Source organism: Barbatula barbatula, assembly GCF_947034865.1.
Source record: "Barbatula barbatula genome assembly, chromosome: 14".
In the NCBI taxonomy this organism is placed as follows: domain Eukaryota; kingdom Metazoa; phylum Chordata; class Actinopteri; order Cypriniformes; family Nemacheilidae; genus Barbatula; species Barbatula barbatula.
Genome location: NC_136777.1, coordinates 9,782,654 through 9,804,335, shown reverse-complemented (window position 1 = coordinate 9,804,335; position 21,682 = coordinate 9,782,654). Strand labels below are relative to the sequence as shown.

Below are 21,682 nucleotides of genomic sequence, written 5' to 3'. Positions count from 1 at the left end.
TACTATGGTAAAAGTGTGTAGTAACAGTGTTGGGCTGTTTTCAGTCAACTACATTTCTCTACAATAACAATGGGTAAACGATGTTTAGTGTAACAGAACTATGGTTTAACTTGTAAACTAGTTAACTGAACTTTTCGTAGGGGAATAAGCTGTTGGTTAGAGATAAATCAAGCATAGAAAACTCAGGATATTTTACTTTCGTGCATTTTATTATTAAGTGTTGATAGTTTTTTTTCTGAAATGACAGTTTTACATAATTGTAGTTATGCAGGGCAGACATATAAATCATATTAAACTCAAGTAAGCCAAGCCTATTGCTCCTTGGGTGTTTGAAAATAGTACTGACAAGAATTTGGTCACAGCCTTTTAATTTGAAGACTTTGGCTCAATAGATGCAGACAGTGCGTTCAGATAAGCATTTTTCTTCATCAGTAATCAAGCGTTTTAGTACAGGGGCCAAGGTTTAACAAGGTCGCTCCGAGTGGTGTCGGACTGTTTTGGCCCTGATGTCTGCTGGCAGCCTGTGAGCCAGTGTATTGCTGTGCTGGGGTGCTCTTGGACCAGCTGATGGCTTAGCTTTTTGTGAAGAGGGGTAAGCATGATGCATTACTCTGCCTCTAGGGCAGCCCACCAGAGCATCACAGGGCAATCACTCCAATCAACGTCTGATTTGATGGATGCCAAACGCAACGATAGTGGAGACTTTAAATAAAGCATGCATAAGAGAAAGAGCCCAAAGAGCCTTCGGTTTATAGCCGTTGTATGAAAATTGAAAGCAATTATTTGAGCTGTTTATCATTCATAAAAACATCTAAAAGTGGAATGTGAAGGTATTAATCTACAGGGAAATAGATGATGGTGGTCAATCATGTGTGGAGCAAATACAATTGGGATCAAGACTACACAAACTACTCATTCTGGCTACACAGGCTACAGGTCATGAGAATACAAAATACACAGAGGTATTGTTTAACGTGCCACTTTTTTTGTGGATAAAAGCATGTGTGTGTGGTGTCGTATTAATATTCTTTTAGTCTGCATATTAGCCACAGGAAAGTTTTGTTTACATAGCTGCATGTAGGTACATAACCATAGACATGATGCGTATTAACAAAGCTCAGGTTACTTAAAACCAGGCACACAGTTGTATTTTCAGACATATGGTCAGTGTAAATCAATATAGGCAAGCCAATGCAGAATCATGATATATTCAACTATCTCATTTTCTTTTTTGCTGTGGTTACTTTAAAAGATCATGTTCAGATAAAAGCTTCAGCACATTCTATGACTTAAATAGATCACAATATTTACTGTCAGATACTGTCAAACAGATTCTCCCTAGTAGACAACAGGAAAGTACAATATTATTTACAGGCTGTTTGTTGTGTAAGTTTCCTCAGTAGTATTTTGCTATTACAGATGTGCATCTACATACCCTTCACTAAATAATAATCGTGATAAGTACTTGATAAAAAATTGATTCATAAAGTGCTTACTGTCGAAGTTGAAACTATATCGGTAATAAAGCCCATACTCCCGCTGGGACATAGTTTAGCGCACTAGTCATTAGTCAATTCCCAAAATCAGTTGACCAGTTTGCTTCACTCATAGACCCTGCTTAGTACAAATTGGTAATATGATCTTCTCACAATGAAAAGCCTTCTCATTAACTAACAGAGAGAGGGCTCAGCTGAGTTCTATACAGAATAAACAGGTTCAAATGTTTAAGCCCCTTCAGTACAATATATATATAAATATGGTACTCTTTAGCACTAAATAAAGACAGTCATGAAAACAATCCTTTTCTCTTCTGCTCTATGGAAGATGTTGTGCTTATAGCGTAATCCACCGTGTTTGTGTTTACAGCCACATGCAGTTCGATTATGAGTAAGAGAGGTTAGCACCCAGGCATTTCTCAGAACTCTTAGAAAGAGAGATTAAATCTTTGCATCCTGACAAGATTTCATCTTTTGAACACTTAGTATCAGAGTGCGATTCGGTGATAGAAATGGGCAGCCCATTGCTTAAAGTGATAGTAAAATGTTGTCATCATTTACACGCCCTCTTGTCATTTCAAACCTGTATGACTTTCCTTCTGGCATGGAACACAAAAGAAGAAATTTTGAAGAGCATTAGTAACCGAACAGCGAAGGTACCTTATTCATTTCTATTGTATGGACACAAAACCAATGCAAGTGAATGGGTACCGTCACGTTCTTCAAAATATCTTCTTTTGTGTTCTGTGCAAGAAAACAAGTCATACAGGTTTGAAATGACAAAAGGTAAATGAGTAAATAATGACAGAATTTTAATTTTTGGGTGAACTGGAGGTTTCTGGTCTACAAAGGAATCTCAAGAGTTTTCAGTCCCATAAATAAAACTTGACATATTAACATTCGTTTTTTTGCGTTACTGGCATATTTGCGTACATGCATGTGAGCTGGCTATGTAATGTCCATGATTTCGCATTAGGGGTGCAAGAAAAGAGCCAGTCCTCAGTGAGCAGTACAGCTTGACCCCTATTAAAGGGCTGTCACTTGAATAGCAGATGGTACCCACTCTATGTCTCAAAGCACTGGGGGGGGTGGCCATGGCAACCGATACATAATGGCTACCCCTCAAGTGGTGGAATTGCTTGTTCTAATTTGTTAAGTACCACTTCAGCGAATTTGATTTAATCACTACATTCAGGTCTTAACACAACTGACATCAAATAAAACATTGCAGGTGTCCAAGACAGTAAATCTGATCTCTGGTCTCAGCTCATACTGTATGTCTATTAACTAATTGAACATGGGAATACACCGATTTCAATCTGAGAGATACTTGTAAAATCGCACAAAACACTGAAAGTATCGATGATTTTCATGATCAAAGATTGTTTCGTTAAATGCATCAAAACACTTTTACTAACATCCTGCACAGATTATACCTTAAAGGGACAGTTTAAATTTAAAATTTTCATTTTCATTTCAAACATATACTGTATGACTTTCTTTCTTGCATAGAACACAAAGGAAAATATTTTGAAGAATGTTGGTACCCGAACCACAATGGTAGCCCATTGACTTCCATTGGTTTTGTGTCCATACAATAGAAATGAATGAGTGCCGCTGTTTGATTACCAACATTCTCAAAATATCTTCCCTTGTGTACTGCGCATGAAAGACAATCACACAGGTTTGAAAGGAGGATGAATAAATGATGACAAAATTAAAATAACTCCGATGGTTGTGGCTGTTAACGTGACCTGTGGCTAATATGTTACGAGAGATCTAATGGCATCAGATTTTGAGAAAGAATCTCTTGCGGTACAGCAGGTAAGCAATGAAGACCCAAAGTGCAGTACCCCACAAGTTTTGGAAGAGCTTCTCCCAGTGGCTGTCTTGAAAACGCATCTCCCAGCTAAAGGGGAAATAGAAGCCCAGTAGAGAATGACCCACGTAAACGAAAATGGAATTCAGCCCTGTAAACAAAAGTACAAGACAACTTTATGATCGGATTAGCAGGTTGTGTGAAATGTGTTAAATGTGTCTGTCATCTCATACCAGGATAAATGAAAGGTTGCCCTCCCCACCACTTCTTAATGTCCACGACAAAGTACATCACACCTAGCAACACAAAAGACATGAAGCCCATGCAGGTCACATATGACAGAGACCTGTAGAAAGAGATTCGGTTTCAGGATCTGAGAATCAGAATATAGAATCAGAATATACTTTCTATTTTCAAATATAACCACCACATGAACCACCAATCAAAACACATTTATCCACAATAAGCCATAAAGATGGTCCTCCACTTCTTGCATTGTAAATCGTTGCCGGAATTTGAAAGATTAACACACAAATCTGCCGCCCGCAACAACACCATCTCCATAAATCCCTTAGAGGTGCACTGCATTATTGAAAAACTTTGTGTCTAACACTTCTTGTAACAGTGACGACGACACAATGCACAACAGAGAACTAAATAATGGATGGAGACACTGTAGTTTCTGTGCTTACAGTCGGCCAATAAGAAAGATAAGCATCCAAAGTGTATCTTTGGCACCTGCTCAGCACAACCTTGTCAATAAGTCACGTCCCTCTCTGTTCCTAAGTGCCAGGATGCCCGGTGGAATTTTATCTAATGTAAAATGGCTGCATCCCAGAGCATCGTTTATGTCAGCTGAAGTCAAGCCAAAAAAGACTCTTGGCTGGAAGTTAATTACTTTTAGGGATGAAGACAGACATACTCTGGGGCTCAATAAGCTGCGTATGATGAACTGCCCATATGATTCAAACAGGTACTGTATGTGCCTGTATCAGGACGGGGGATTAAAGGGACAGTTCACCCAAAAATGAAAAGTTGTCATATTTGTTAACCCTTGTGTGATTCAAAACCTTTATACGATTTTTTTCATCTGTGGAACACAAAATAATATATTTTGAGAAATGCCATAATGATTTTGTGCCCCATATAATGTAAGTCAATAGGGACCCAATACTTGTTGTTCTTCAACGTTCTTTTTTGTTTTGCAGAAGAACGCAAGCAGATTTGAAATGACATGAGGATGAAATAATGAAAGAATTTAGGAATAAAAGGGCTGAGAGACACAAAACAAGCCGTAATACAAATAACACCAAGCCCATAGGCAGGGGGGGGTTCGGGTGGTTCGAACGAACCCCCCCCCTCACTGCCAAAGGTCAAGAATTTAAGTCAGGTTTTTTCATGTGATTATTGTCATCATTGTTTTAATCAATGCTTGTGACCAATTTCTTGGTTGCTGTTTCAAATTAATATGATTATTATTGCAGGACGCGTGTGTGTGCGTGCGCAGACAGAGAGAGTTCTCGCAATACACTTTTCAAGCAACGTGAAGAAGCATCGCCTCTGAATGTATATATATATATGAATGTGGCCCGGCCACATATTTGGACCGGCCCTCTAAACAATGCCTTATAGTTTGTTCACACCAAACGCGAGTGATTTACATGTTAAATCAATGCAAAGATGCGATGACCTACTTGCGGCGCGATTCGCGCGAATGAGTTGAAAAATCTGAACTTTGGCGAAAATTCGCGCAGCGTTAAACAATCAGGAGCTTGCTCTAGTAGGGCCGTGAGCGAGCGTCCGAATATTGGCTTTCAGACCCAAATTTAGTTTGTGTAAGTTAAGTTACTCACATAGCCTAATAATTTGTTAAATTCATAACGTACCATTGCGATAGAACTGACGCGCGAACCATCGGAAAATTTCAAAGAGACGACAAAATGGCCAAGCGGTTGGGAAAGAGAAAGGTTAATTAATATGCATTAGAAAATGTTTTGAATTTGAGTAGCACTAAACTATTAACTATTAATAAACTATTATACCATTAGGAGGCATCAAAAATACATTTCAAATCATAATTAAATCTCCACAATAATTCAAGTAGTACCTCCGGCCTGTGTAGTTTTCTGTTACAAACTGACCCAGCCCCCCATTGAAGACAGGGAGAATTATGTGGCCCTTGCAGAAAAAAGTTTGGGGACCCCTGGTCTACAATATAATAGCCATATAAACGTAGCGTAATTATAATAATAAAACATAGCAAAGAGGCATTGACAGAGAGTCAAGAAATGATGATTAGAAGAAATATTATTAATATTTCAGTTAAAGTTCATTAAATCTATTCTGTTGTTAGTGTGGCTTTAAACTTATGAAATGTGTATGGACTGACAAAAGTGTTACATGAGGAAGCAATTTGACAACAATGCAATAAATATTTTAGGTGCATCAAAAAGGGTGCTGGTTAAGATACCAGCAGACAAGCTGATCCAGCACAAATGAGTGCATAAAAGGTCACCAAAATTAAGTATTTGAACCTCATAATTAATACAAGAGGAGGAGAAAAACTGTAAAAAGGTCCACTTTTTGAAAAAAAGAACCTCCCCTTTCAACTGGCTGGCTACGGACCTGAACACTATGCATGATCTTACTGATATTGAGTTTTAGTACAAATATCTACACACATGAACAATTTAATAAGACACCATTTTGTTTTAGGTGTTTAGATACGGTTACTGGAAAAGATAAATAATGTAGATGTTGCTACTAGATTAATACAATTATTACGCTACGCAACTGTGCAAACTTGTAAAGCTTACAACAGTATAAATGCATGTGTTGTAAATTTATGATCACGTCAATAATTTTTCGGAGGTGTTAGGTGACAAATAATTTAATGTGCGCTGATCTGAAGATGTGAGGCTGACCTCATCACCTTCAATTTTACAAGAGGCTGATGAGATAAGACAGAATTTGTCAAGATATACAGTAGGGAAAATAAAACTGCTCACTCCCCCTTGGCTGTTAAGAAGAGTGATTTAGTTGGACGCATCACCCACCGCGTCTCACTTTTCTGCCAGTGGGGGTGATTATTTACAGGGCGTTTTGCCGTTAGAGGTAAGTAAACGTGTGTTTTAGCAGCCACTGATCTGTGTCTGCTGGAGTCTCATCCCTTTTTGTTGTGGATGGAGAAGTGGTTGGATTTAGAGGGTCAGGAAGCACTTACCAAAGGTTTTTATTGACAGGTATAAATCCTTCGTCTCTCGTGCACTTAGAAAGGATGGCTGCAGAGATTCCCTGAGGGTCAGAATAAAACAGATTTCAAATCAATGCAGACCTGTAAAGCACTATCAGACAACACAACTGCAGCACAACCATAAAGAATCAAGCAGATTAGCTGATGTTCCCGGGAGGTGAGTCCCTGGATTTAACATACACACAACACCGTTCCATATGCTCACGTCAGCCGCTAAAAGCTCTCAGTCCCCTCATGTTTAACATTTCTGCATTTTTAAAAACTTCTTTATAGTCTTCACACAAATCCTGAATGACACCATTGATAAATTATTTAATCATTTAAAGAAATATATGCTTTGGTGAAGGAGGACAGTTCGGTATATCCAAACCCGTTTGTTAGGAGGATATTCATCATTTGTATAGATGACAGAATCAATGGCGTGGAAATAGCCTGGCTGGCTCTAGATTGAGTCTCCAGGCTATGCACGCAGGATGTGGGACAATCACTGTTATGTGGGGCAATCGCTCAATTTCAATCTCAAACTGCGGAGCAGTGATCGTTGAACTTTAATTAACTCAAGGCCCTTTTTTATTAGGACGGCGAAACAAACAACTTCAAATCATTCCACTATCTGACAAAAGATTCACGCAAATAGTAATAATAGACCCCCCCAAATGCATCGTTTTATAACTGTTCATGGGAAGCATGGCCATTTTTGTTTAACCAGGGTGTAATGTGGGTCAAGAGCACATTAACCACACAAGAGGCTGCTCAAGACGTGCCGTTTAAAACATTCGCAAACCTCAATGCTCTCCGGAGATGTCAATGATAATTGATTGTGTGCTTGTCTTATGAGATTCGTAAGGTTTATTATGAAGTAGCAGGCCATAAACTGTCTTGTTGTTTGTCTGAATCATAACTCTGTGGTCTTCATTTTATTCAATCTTTTTTTGTAAATTGGTGTTGAAACCTTGAGAGGAGATGTATAAAACAAAGAAAAGCTTTTATTTAAAGGGATGGTTCACCCAAAAATTCTGTCGTCATTTACTCTCTCTCTTGTCATTTCAAACCTGTATGACGTTCCTTCTTCCACAGAACACAAAAGAAGATATTTTGAAGAATGTTGTTAACTGGCCCCATTCACTTGCATTGGTTTTGCGTCCATACAATGGAAGTGAATGGGGGCCAGTGTTGTTCGGTTACCAACTTTCTTCAAAATATCTTCTTTTGTGTCTGTGAGCTTTCCTGTAGCTCAGCGGTAAGAGCATTGCGTTAACAACGCAAGGTTGTGGGTCTGATCCCAGGGGATTGCAGATACCTATGTTTAAATGTATAGTATAATGCAATGTAAGTCGCTTTGGATAAAAGTGTCTGCCAAATGCCTAAATGTAAATGTGTTTGAGTGAGTGATGACAGAATTTTCATTTTAGGTGAACTCTCACGTCAAAGTTCCTCCACTTTCAATTCACAACAGACAACAAGAAACCTTCCAGTCTTGCAACAACTGAGCATTACATTTACAAGACTTCACTTATCTAAATTTTTTTTAAAGGAAATTGGATTTAAATATTTTGCATGTGCTAAATTATATACAAAACCCTCTGTGTTTCACATCAGAGGCTGAGACAGTGTAAACTGTGCTGGCATAATTTTGTGCTGCTGGCTAGTTTATTGCATGCTGTGCCTCTAGGTAAAATGAAATAAATCTCTGTTCATTTATTTCAGCACCTCGAGCCTACTGCTTCCATAATACTGGCCAATATGATTCAACACAGAGCTATAATGGCCCGATTTGTCATAGAACTTGGGAATAATGAAATTTAAAATACTGGGATCAGGCAACCGTATACTGTGGGTCTATGTTGACAACAAAAGCTCTTTCTCACACTATATCTCACCGTTTCTTGATGAGGCTATATTCTTAAGATTCTTAAAATGTATGAAAAGAATATCCCAAATGCAACCAGCAGATGTATTTCAAATACATTTTAAGGACAAACCAATTTTCTATGCAACATTAACATTATCAAATGAATGAGTAAAAACCCACATTCGACACATCTTTCAATGATGGACAAACTGATAATCCCACCCCAATCTCTCATTGGTCAAACCAATGTTGGTGTGACAAGCTGGTCAAAGTCTAGTAACAAACAGAATTGAACTACTCTGTGGAGACACAATGATCACACTTTCGTATCTTGAAAAAAACAATAATGTACTGAAGTATTAGAAAAACTTGGCAAAAGAAAGAGATTGTATGAGAATAAAAACTCACAGGACTTTACTTAAGTTTTCGAGAAGTGCTTAAGCACGTGTTTGTCATATAATGAATTGCACTTATGAAACAAATGTCAATTTAAAAGTGAAACTTAAATAAATACTTTCAAATAGCATTTCTTTGAACTTTTTGGCCCTAATGTATAAAAACACAAGACATACAGTACGCTTTGCTAAGACACAACATTCTTGCTCGTTGAAGGCATTTAGTAATATTACCAGCCGTTGCTGAGAACTGCGAGCCAAATGCCCCAGTCACCCACAGCTTTATGTCCCGAGTTAGCCAGACAAAACTCCTCCATCAGCACCTGTTGTCTCCAGAGAGATCAATCCGGCAGCTCTGCCACCAGAACTCCAAAACAAACCCCTGCAGCAAGGTCTTTCATGGAAGAGAATCTGCAACTCCTTTTTCTTCAAGCCCCTCTGAACAGCATATGCTGTATCGTGCAAAAACATTCTTCCTTAACAACCTTGAAAAATGGCTAAACGTTTCGGTCAAGATTAAACGTGCCATTTAACTTGAGCTTGCTTAAAGTGGCATGGGTATGAAAACAGGCGAAGGCCAACACAGACATGAGAATGAGGGTTAATTCCTCCTAATGCATGGTACAAATAAACCAGTTTTCTGTAAAAGGTAATACGGCAGTAAATTAAGTCTGTTACTTCCTCCCCGTAGCTTTAAAAAAACTGGAAAACATTTCTAGTAGCACATGGTCAATTCCCTTGAGATATGGGTTTAACATCCTTATACACTTCCCACCCGGCCCAGCTTCTGCTGCCTTTGTCTGTGGGACCACCCAAATGGAGCACTTACCCCGCAAATCTGCCAGCCTTTCACTATCATCGTATCAATCTAAAATCTAATTATTTCTTTGTTTCAGGAGTGCAAATCTCAGCGTTGACCTTACACAAGATAATCTACAGGCAAATTGCAGGTCATAGTTTAACTTAAATGTCTCCGCCATAAAACTAAAGCGAAATCATTTTTACAATTTTTTATTAGTTTTCTTTCCTCTTAAATGTATTTAAAAGAAAAATGCTTACAAAAAATAATGCATTAGATAGACGACACATTGCAGATTGTGAGATGCTGCTATATGTGGCTTTAGGCAAAGTGTATTGTTTCGGAAAAGGAGCAATGTGAAGATTTTAGCGGCATCTACCGGCATCTAACCCTTCATTATGTAAGGTCTTTATACACCTCTAAGGAGATAGTTATATATTGCATTTCTGTCAATAGATCCTCAAGAAAATGACACACTGGTCCTTTAAGTATTGTCAATGCAGGTTTTTAAGCACTAAATAAAAGGATGAAGGATTTGTGGCATATTAAAACTGAGAACCAGTTGAAATTAAAAAGCAATTCTAGCAGTACAACCCCACATTGTAAAACCACTAGACAACATGAGCTGAACAAGCAGTGTGGTTCGATCCCAAGAGGTTTCTGATACTAATCTCTGCCTTGGAATTCATTCAGTGCATATATACACATATCATATGACGTCTACCTATTTCATTAACTGTCTGCAACTACAGGCCATATAACACTTGTACAGACAGGGCGTTGGTGTGTTGTGTATTTAAGTGTGCACATACCAGGATGAGGGCCCACGCAAGAAATCGTGTCAGGATGCTGCGATTCTTTTCGCGAAAAAACAGAAGAATCTTTCCAGCCTAAGAACACAAATACAAGGATTTTTTCTTGGCTTGGTCTAAATACTTTCCTTGGATCAAATATTTAATAAACTGTCAACAAATTATACACACAGGCATTCACAATAGGTCATACGGGTCATGTTCCTCCAAATAATCTAAAATAATTCATATCAAATAGACTGGTGGATGATATCACTTGTAAGTCATAGTATCATGCGGAATTGGCAGAGAGAGAGAGAGAGAGAGAGGATGTAAGGGGTGAATGTGTCCCTGACAAAGAGCTCAAGTTTCACCGTTCCCCGCACGGCTGTGAAGTTGGCCGCGTTCACTGATGAATTTGGTGATGACGAATGCCCCTCAGCCGAGGACACTGGAGCGGACGAACACAGACCGAGAGGCTGACACCTGCCGTGTTCTCTAAGACATGCTGATTGACGGGCTCGGCGCTAACTGTTTTTTTGCCTCCACCCACTGGGATTTCAGCAATGCGACAGAGTTTGCATGGCAAGTTCTCACCGGTCACCGGGGCATTGTCACAATCAAAGGGTGAGAATCTTCTCAGACGTTTGCCAGAAACGCACACATCTGTCCAAAACAACAAGAACTACTGACAAAAAACAGATGTCTGTCGGAGGGAATCGCCAATTTCAGCCCAATATTGTAGTCTTGTCATTGCTACGTTATTGTTGAACTAAAGTTGAAGTTAATCAATGTGTCAAGGGATGGAGGCAAGGAAAATAGTCTGAAAATATCTAGTTTGGATATATTTGGGCTGGGATTAGATAAGGGCTTTGGTCAACTCGGTTGTATATTTGTCAATGCATCACTTCTGTAGAGTTGACTTTGGTGCATTACCTTCATGGCTTTAAATGTGTTTTTATTGTTATTGTTGCTGTTGGTTACAAAATTTGACATCACATTTTAATAATTATCTAATCTGACTGGAAAAGCAGTCTTCCAAGAATCCTAATATATTTTAAAACAGCAATAGATCATTTTACTGTGTGTAGCACTCTGTTCATTTGTGTTTGTGGCGTTTTAGAGACAAACTGTCATATTGTACTGCTCAGCATCATGCAACAGTTCATTCCACTTTGGCTGTTCTTGAAAGCAAAATTTAATTAAATAACTGACCATATTGCATAAATATTCTCGATACTACAGGATACGCTCAAGTTTCGTACTTTTCAAAAATAAAGTTTGCTGCATCCAGATAAGTGTCAATATAAGCCTAAAGCAACCAAAAAAAAAAAATTTGAAAGTTCATTTAAAAAAAAGAAAATTCAAAGAAGCAATATTACTCAAGGAAGAGTGCTGTTATGTTGAATGTACAGCCAAGGAAAATATTAAGAGACGATTTCAAAATTAGTTTCCGTTTTTCTGGATTTACTATATATAGGTATATATGTATTAAGGTAAAATATTTCTCCCAAATATATAAAAAAATCTTTCTATTTGCATTTGTTTGCAGAAATGAAAAATGTAGAAAGAGGTGATGTTTTGACCTCAGACCTCAAATACAAGTTCATATTCACATTTGAGCAATACAACAGTAATATGTGTAAATGTATTTAGAAAAAGTTCACTGCATCCCACCTGCATCCCAAAGAAACCCATGACTATGGAATTAATTGTACCCAGAACACCCTCTGGTTCGAAGGGCTGTGTTGTATGATACAAGGCCTGTACAAACAGAAAAAAACCGGCACAGTAACTATGACAAAACCTGAAACATATCTGTATTTAACCCCTACTAATTCTACTCAAACAGGTTTGATACAATACAAGGTTTAGTATTTTTCTATTTTCAGTATAGAATTCTCACCTTGCAGCTTGGATGCCAGTAGATTTTGTCCCCTAACAACCACCTGTCAATATATGCAGCGGCTCCTCCAGTGCAGTTGGAATACAGACCATCATCTCCGATACCACCAGCTCCTAAATATCCACTAGAACAGGTAACAAACCATGATTACCTCATCTCTCAACTAAAAAACAACATGTCTTTCTTACTCCTGAACAATTTAAAACATATCTTAAGAGTCCAATTAGGTTTTTCATTAAGGTAATAGGATTTAGAGGTCGCCATCTAAATGCTATATTGTGTCCTGCAAGTCAAGGACGATAACTGTGAAGTCATAATGTTTTTAATTCAGGCAGAGTTATCGGCAGCCTGCATGTGAGCATCAATGTCATAAAGGGTCAGACACAGACTGACAGAGTTATAAATGTAAGTTCGAGTGGATAAGGAGGAGAAAAACAACGAGAAGTGGAGAGAAAGGAAGATGGATCCTCTCTTCCTGCCTCCCTTTAGTACACATGACAGACTGAGATTGGCTAATTATCCCCTGTGAAGCGGCCGCGAAACACTCATAAATCACAGATATCATAAGAGTAGCACGGCACAGGCTTGTACAACTTGTGTCCTCGTGCATTTACGCGCTCACGGACGCAACGGTACACAAATGGGAAGCACTGCAGTGCCTGCATATATATGCACATTCATGATTGTACATTAGTGCTATCCAACATCATATATTCTCAGATGCCGTACGTCACCATCTGAATGAATTAGCTTGATGTATGAATGACATTATTATTATGCTTATAAAGGGATGAACTGCATTTAAATCAGGCTTGACAGACATGTTACACCTTAATTATTTATAGCACAGGATTTATACACTTTATAATTCTGTTTGTAGTGTTTAATACGATAGTTAATCTTCTTTACAAATGTGTATGGTCATAAGCTGTCGCTGATATGAACTCACGTCGGGCAGTTTGGAACAGGCATGAAGAATGTGATACAGAGCCACATGATCTCCAGCAAGGCAACGAAGAGCCATTCTGGCCAGTACAAAAGCACATCCTGAATTGGGTTCCACCAGTGATGCTGAGGGCACCATGCACAAATCACACAGAGATTATGATCAGCATTACTGAAAGTTCACTTCAGTACACAAGATAAAAAAATTATTCACACAAAGATTGTCATCAGCATTACTGAAAGTTCACATCAGGACACAAGGTAAAGTTTTAACGTGTTGAATGAATGAATGAATTTATATAGTGCTTTATCGTGTATTGCTGTACACCCAAAGCACTTTATAACCTCCATCAGTGTGCAGCATCCACCTGGATGATGCAACGGCAGCCACAGTACAATGGCCAATTCGGATGGTGGGGATTATTAGGAGGCCATGATTGACAAGGGCCAGTGGAGGGAATCTGGCAAGGACACCAAGGTTACACCCCTACTCTTTACGAGAAGTGCCATGGGATAATGCAGGTGTTGTCTGCATTATTTGAAATATAAGAAATAGACTTATTCTGTTCAAAATTGATATTCAAAGTTGAAGAAATGTAGTCATTAACAATTTCATCATATGTTCATATCATTAATTTTTTTTAGATTTAACCCTCCTGTTGTGTAAATGTAATATGTGAGGTTATCTTGACACAACAAATCTTTTGATATACAGTATAACTGAGTTCCTGCCGAAACCACAAGAGGCTGTTGATTATAGATGCTTCAAATTTTTTCAAAAACTAAAATTTAATAAAAAACTAAACTAAAAATCTTAGACTATTCAAGCTCCAGTTGTAGAAGCCACAAGAATATAATATATGAAAACAACTGAAAGAAAACCTTTTTCTGTATATTAATGATATCATTTACAGTAAATGTATTTTCTTAAAGACATATTTTTAAGATTCAAGGTTAAAAAATACAATCAAGATACTGATTGTCAGGTTTTGACATTTTACAGAACTTTATTTTTCTCATATTATGTAAAAATCTTTTACTGTGTTTTAAAGATATTTTTGAAATACGGTAAAAAACAGTAAAATTACAGGAAAAAATTTGAATTCTGCAAATTCTCAAGAAAAATATGAAAAACGCAGCACCCCAGCTGCCTAAAAATGTCACCTTTTTAATGGGAATATTTTTACAGTGGTAAGAAATATGGTAAAAAAGTTAAATTACAGAAAATATTGCAAATTTACAAGAACTTGATTTTTTATGTGAAGATGGGGCACCAGGAAATTTAATTTATTTGCGAGATTTTATTTACAGTATAACAAAAGGGCCAATAAACGTCAACATAAATATGCACATTTACAAAAAAATGATATATTAAAAGCATTTCTGAATTCAGATGACATGTAACCATAACCTCTTCTAACGAATTATTATTTGTGAACCATTCTCTTGTAGATCTATGAGAGAAATATGGGCCATCGGTTTTCACTCACCTCCTTCAAAGGGATCTCTCTGTGGGGGGAAAAGGTTTGCATCAGTGCCAGGACAAAATATGTGAAACCCAAACGCTGGAGGACTCCGGGTATCCGTAACCAGGACCAGGATACTTACACATGCACACACAAACATATGAGAATAATATTACACTATCGAAAATAAAATATAGAAATATAGGCTGTGATCAGTTTAACACTACCAATGGTGCAAAGTTGCAAAGAATTATGTTTACTAAGAGTCAACAAAATGTTAGTCTAATCCATAAGGGATGTACTGTATAACATATTAGAGAGCTGTTAGAGCTCTGGTAATCTATTAGTAGGCCCTACTGATGTTTTTATCCATTGCTATAAAACTCAATAACCCGCCAACGTAGCTGAGCTGGTATAAACGATAACTTCTGAATATTGTGTTGTTTATCCCGTCGCACTGGTGTAAAGAGCTGATTTATGTTCATGCAATAATAATACAGGCTAATGGTGGCTGTGCTGACACAGACACAGGTTGAGGTGAGAAGCCTTTCACTGCGGTACTGTAGAGGTGTGATCAACCCTGCCAGAGAGTAATCATGCTTATCTGATGAGGTGCTGGCGCGGAGGGTGATGTGAGTGAAGGATATAGAGCGCAAGATTGATGGTAATCTGCACATTAGTTAATTGAAAACCTCTTTGTGGCACGTACGGAGGACCATGAGAAACAATATAATACTGATCATCGATCCAACAAATCAAATAAAAAGCGGAAACACTCCACCTCTGCGCATGGAGACAGGAAGTGGTTTGGGTGACTAATGCTATCTGTCAATTGAATCCCATATGTACACGTACTGAAGTAAATCTGTTCAGGACCGTATCAATATAGTATTGAGAATGAGGAACATTTGAGTTCCTTCTACAACAACAATTATTCTAAAAGTTCAAATGTTTATTATCAGTGTGTTTATTATTAAATGCTTATTATTGTTACTATTAATTACAACAAAACAATATTGCTTCTTTCCTTATAATATGAGTTTTGCAAATATCGAATCAACTTTTACAACACAGATTTAAATTTAGTACAGCGTTTATTAATTTCTTGAAAAACTGCGAATTTGGACTTTTCATATCGGAGCTCCAGTATAGTGGAACTCTTACTAACACGCACAAGAACATACCATATAAAAGTATACAGAAAATTAGGAAACACAAAATTTGCCTAATGAGCCAGAGAGAGGATAGTTGTAGATGAGTTTTGGTCATAATGGGTTATTCATGCCTCCTTTATACAGAATACTGTCAAATATGAAAGTCATAAACAGGTTCCTTTATCACAATAACAATGTATTGCATTTGAATGCAGGCATATCAGTGTAAAACGGTTTACAAACATCATTCCGATTGATTCACAGGCTGATATCAGTAGAGGTATCATATAGGGCGAGAGTAAATTTCACCGTTTATGGCAAAAGCTGTAATTACATTACAGGAAGTTCGATAAAATCCACTGCCCAGCTGGCATGATGAAACCCTATCTGTGATAATTGACCATTAAAGCCAAGCTTGTTTTTGCTCTATCCACCTCTGTTGAAAATCTCCAGATATGATGATTGCCCCTGGAAAGTCTCACTATATTTTTGTTAACTCAGTTATATATCCATTCAACTAGACAGGTTACAGTGCTTTGGCTAATGCATGAGCACTCCTCTTCATGCCCTCCGTGCTTAACCCTGACAGCTCTGATGTGCTCTTGTGCCCTGGATTCCAAAATTTCTGCTTTCCTTTTTTAAATCACTAATGGAGGGTAACTGAAAAAGTGCATTTTGGTGACTTTGAAAGTTCACGTTCGTGCCCAGAAGAAAACTGGAATTCTAATGAGATTTCTTGTTGCTTATTTTGCTATCAAACTTATTTATACAATACTCACATAAACCATCTCTCGGGCTGTAGTTTATGAAGCAGAACCCGATGAGCATCAGGACAATGGTTCTCCAGGATAACTTGCGAAGGAGCTGTAGCCGTGGAACACCTTTCTTATGCATCGAGCTGAAGGCTAGCACTACAGAAGTACCTATGATGAACACAAACCTTGCCAAAGGATTAAAGACAGTAAAACCACACTTAATACAGTACTGTATATTACACAAAGTGTGTGATTTAACTGTTTGCATCACACTACTCATAATAAATATCATTACATGAGCTTTGAAGACATATTTGCAAAGATGGCATTACTGGTTAATTCGAAATTTAATGCATTTCTGCAATATTGATTTTTGTATGCCAAAGATGAGCAGAGGGGCTGGTAGGTTTACTGTATCAGTGTGAATGCCGAATCTTTAACATGCTAATATATGTTTTCTTTTAAGGTCACACAATAAATAACGCAAACTGAAAAAAGCATAAGGCAAATGTTGCATTGCTTGGCCTAATACGGAGAAAACTTTGCATTCAATTTATCAAGCATGACATTTTAAAGCATGTCAGGGGATTTTTACTGGAGAAAGATTAATAGGCAAAGCATTATGAGCGATGCTGGGCTGAAAAGTCTTAAATCTGAATCATTTTGATGGGAGATCCAAACTGTTGGACTGAAGTCCCACTCTCTGCCATATTAATCTCAAAAATGGAAAGTAATAATTCTCCATCGATTCATTAAGTACGTGCTGGCGACTCACCAAGGCATCACAAGATCGGCTACTGTGAGACCTGTATCACACATGGAATAAAAAGACATAAACACATGAACACATCTGGTGCATGCACGGCCGAATTTGTTTGTTCTTATTGACAAAAAACACTACTAACCATACCAAACTGTAAACAAATGATGTCATTCTGAGCACGGTAAGTGATCATAAAAGATTGCACGTCTTTAAAAACACTGTTTTCCTCATTATTTTTCGATTTTCAGATGGCAAATGATTTATAAATGCTCATACAGCCATGACAGAGCAGGCCTCACGGTAATATTAAAATCCATCTGCTTTCCCTTATGATCAATACAATTCTGCTGATATGATGAAGAGGCCATTATGAGCCTTAAATTGAGTTCATCTGTGAATACTCCAGGAGATGTGCATTGCGATGGCCGAACATTAGATTTAACATACAAGTCTTCTCATCAAATGTTCATCCAAAAGACAAACTCTAGATCGAATGTATAAAATCAATGCTGAATGAAGTATCTCTTTGATAAACCAGTTAAGTATGATGTCAGGACAGTTAATGAGATACTTTTTCAGCTGACTTTGCATGTTGTTATTTTCTGGAGGATCTAGTGACAGAATCGCAATATAATATACATAACTATGTCTTCAGAGGTGAAAGAAGACTTTGCATATTGACATGTTATTTTTATTATCTTAGAATGAGCTATTTCTGTCTACATACACCCCGATTCCCTTACATGGAATTCGCCATGTTGTTTCTGCATTAGCCCTAAACAGACAAACTGCTCTATAGAGCGTGTTTCGTAAATATGTAAATCCGCAAAGAATCGTAAACATGATGACAACTTAGTTAAGTGTCAGGGAAGGGACGGGTGGAGTGAGCCATTGGTTGCAATTCACAACCTCACCACTAGATGTCAAGTAAATCTAACACACTGGACCTTTAACTAGCGACGATCATACAAAAAGTAATGGTGTATTGTTTTTTGACCTGCTATATGCAGTAATCTATCAGAATTAACTTTACCATTCCATGGTGCATGTTCGAAAAACCAGTATCCACCTCCTCCGTAGTTCACAAACACCATGACTGTCAGAGAGAATCTGTAAACACACATGCAAGCAAATGTACCAATTTCTGGAGGATATCAAACGGAAAGCTAAATTATTTTGTACTGTAGCGGATCACGGCCCAAATTAAACCCATTAATGCTTAATGTCGTTGATGAGAAGAATTTGAGTGAGGCAAAGCCAGTTGGAAAAAAGCAGCAAGAAATCATGCAAATTTAAGTTATTTTCTGAAATATGCTTTCAGATTATAACTTCGTCTACACTTATCCAGAACAACAAACATAATGATAGGTTATATTTGAAATCCCCTTTGCTACATCATAACAAGAACAGTCATCACTCAAAAGTGTGATCGGGGTGGTGTGTCTGTATTACAGATCATAAGGCTAGAGGGTGTGGCATATGTTTTATATAAAGTATCAGTGAACAAATGCAATGCAAGGTAATGCAACCTAAGCATAATGAATCACTCAGGAAATGAACGGTTGTCCTCTGAATCGCCTCACCCAGAAGTGCTGACTAAAGCCCTCTGCTGTAATTTATTATAGACGTGCAACTTAGCGCAAGCAAGCCAAGCTGCAACTTATTGTGCATGATGGAACACTACATTGAATTAGCTACAGCAGGAGATGCTGTTTTACTGCAAGTCAGAAAATGCATGTTTGCACTATGCAGCATCAATATACTCATGGACGCTAAAAGATTTTTGTGATCAGACTCTAAGACACCATCAGCTATTAAACTGACAACACTAGATCATGGTGTTGAAGTGTGTTTTCTTTGGTAAGCACCGGCCTGTATGTACACAGCCAGAGAGAACAAAGCGACCGCCTAGAATAGACCTTGAGATAAACTTCACTGTATCTAAAATGGCTGTCACTAATTTTTCCTCACCAAATTCAATTAGGAGATCAGAACAGAGACCATTACTGCTCCTTTTAGGCCTAACCTGCTGATACAAGATTTTAATCACATGCCATACTCTAAAGAGCACTATTAAAGCACATCTTTGTACATCTCTCTCTCTCACACGCACACTCTAAAACACACTATGTGACTGCATCCATTAGTATCCATAGTAACAAAGACAAAGGTTAAGTCATTTTCAAGATAAAACTAAGACAGAATGTTTGCAGTTTAGCAAGTTATAGCTAATCGTGTTAATTAAGAAACTTTTAGTGTTTGGAACGCTTTGAAAAGCTATTTAAAAAAAAAACAAGAGTAAAGATTTTACTATTTCATTGCTTTAAGCTTCTTTCTTAAACATTATAAAAAAGTAAAGGAAAACTAAACATTTGGCGTTTGTGTGCTGACACTCATTAGCTATTGATGTTAACAAGTAAAATATGTACTTTGGCAGTAGCTCCAAGTGTATATTTGTCATTGTCATTTTAGTCCAGCAGTGCTTTGTAATGCCTGAGTGGGCACATTTGTGATTTGTTACCACTGCAATTTGCACCATAAAAAGGCTAACATATCAAATATTAGCATGACAAAACATTAAAATAATTGAGATTTTAAACTTATTGGCGAGGTGGAATAAGAGGTCTGAAACTTCTTTATGTTAAGTATATAAGCAGATGCTTAAATTCCAAGCAAGGTTTACCTACAATATCCTTTACAATATTTGGAGAATTAGATCTTTCCTATCCGACGTTCTCAGCAAGTCCTAGTCCAGTCTTGTTCTTTCCAGACTGGACTGTGGCAATGCGCTACTGGCTGGACTTCCAGCTTGCACAACCAAACCTCTACAGATGATCCAGAATGCAGTGGCAAGAGTTGTCTTCAATGAACCGAAGAGAGCACACGTCACTCCTCTCTTCATTAAGTTACATTGGCTCCCTACATTCGCTCGCATCAAATTCAAGGCTCTGCTCCTGGCCTACAAGGCACCCCCTTATCTTCATTTGCTGATGCAGACTTATGTACCCGCCAGATCCCTACGCTCTGCAAACGAACGACGTCTTGTAGTGCCATCCCAACAAGGTAGAAAATCAATCTCACAAAACTTCTCTGGTTTGGTTCCACATTTTTTAAATGATCAATATCAGCAGATTCCGTAGCCATCTTTAAGAATCGGCTGAATACATATCTCTTCCGTCAGCACCTGACCGATCAGTTCTGACCTCTATCTCTTTTCTACTCTTTCTATTAAAAAAATAAAACCCTAAGCTCTGTACTGTGGTAGGCTTATATTAGACTAGTTTTATCGCAGTTATGCCTTTTGTTGTCCTTATATTGTGCAAATAATTGCTTCCATTATTTACCTCATTTGAAAGTCGCTTTGGGTAAAAGCATCTGCTAAATGACAATGTAAATGTACATTTTATGGCTACATGCACTCTCAAAATGCTGGTTTATTTTCAACCTAGCATTGGCTCAACAAGGGACAAAAAGGGACAACTCAGAATTTGTGTCTCCCAAAACAAATCTGTGCTTTTTGAATTTGCTTCATGTCTTGTGCGAAGGTGAACATACTTTATATCCAAATGCAAAGTTAATTCAGATAGCTGAGACCGTTAAATCGTCTTTTGCCATTCAACCATTGGAATTGAAATAGACTTGTGAAGTGTGTGTTCTCTTTGGTAACGATACCACAAAGCGTTTTTTTTGCTTAGCAAAACTGGATGCTTTGTATACACATCTGCTCTTATCATAACTCACTATTACAAAACCAACTTCATTTTGTAATCGCAAATATAAGCAAACTGGCTGCAGCCTTTCAGCTGCTGAGATTAAAAACCAAATCCTTTTAAAAAAATTAAAATGCAAACAAATCTACAGTTCTGCTATTCATCACTTTGATGGCATCTGACGAATTGTGGCCGCTGTTTTTCTGCCATAGCCGTAACAATTTCACCAGGGTGGTGGGTAGATGACAGATGCTCCTGTCGTCAATGAAAAGTTTTGACTCACTGCTGGACAGCCCATATTTCATGCTACAGAAGAGAAACTGCAACAATATAAGCTTTCTGTGGGCTGACACACTCACAAAGAGCCGAAGACATCCTCTAATATTACAAAACGTTTCATGCAAACCACATACCATTTGTTATATTTATGCAGTTTGTCAGAGCATTTATCCAAAGGATTCTGTACATTAGATCAATTCATATTTTCCTTAGGAATCAGACCCATGACCTCGGTGTTGCTACTAGCGCTATCTGAAGTTCATCATGAATCTTTTGACACAGCTGACATGAGCTGTGAT

The 21,682-nt window shown here is 37.8% G+C and overlaps 1 protein-coding gene across 3 annotated transcripts in view; it reads right to left on the bottom strand.

Moving 5' to 3' along the window:
* Nucleotides 1–194: 194 nt before the first annotated feature.
* LOC306903640 (heparan-alpha-glucosaminide N-acetyltransferase) overlaps nucleotides 195–21,682 on the bottom strand; it is a 28,114-nt gene continuing 6,626 nt past the window's right edge. For all 3 annotated transcript variants that reach the window (XM_079472971.1, XM_079472970.1, XM_079472972.1), the window contains exons 6-16: nucleotides 18,428–18,504; nucleotides 17,407–17,437; nucleotides 16,656–16,816; nucleotides 14,747–14,859; nucleotides 13,261–13,382; nucleotides 12,312–12,435; nucleotides 12,083–12,169; nucleotides 10,427–10,504; nucleotides 6,539–6,609; nucleotides 3,549–3,661; nucleotides 195–3,466 (exon numbers count right to left, since the gene is read on the bottom strand). In XM_079472971.1, coding sequence (XP_079329097.1) covers nucleotides 3,285–3,466; nucleotides 3,549–3,661; nucleotides 6,539–6,609; nucleotides 10,427–10,504; nucleotides 12,083–12,169; nucleotides 12,312–12,435; nucleotides 13,261–13,382; nucleotides 14,747–14,859; nucleotides 16,656–16,816; nucleotides 17,407–17,437; nucleotides 18,428–18,504 — 1,159 coding nt within the window. In that variant the 3' untranslated portion in view covers nucleotides 195–3,284. The remainder of the gene's footprint in view (nucleotides 3,467–3,548; nucleotides 3,662–6,538; nucleotides 6,610–10,426; nucleotides 10,505–12,082; nucleotides 12,170–12,311; nucleotides 12,436–13,260; nucleotides 13,383–14,746; nucleotides 14,860–16,655; nucleotides 16,817–17,406; nucleotides 17,438–18,427; nucleotides 18,505–21,682) is intronic.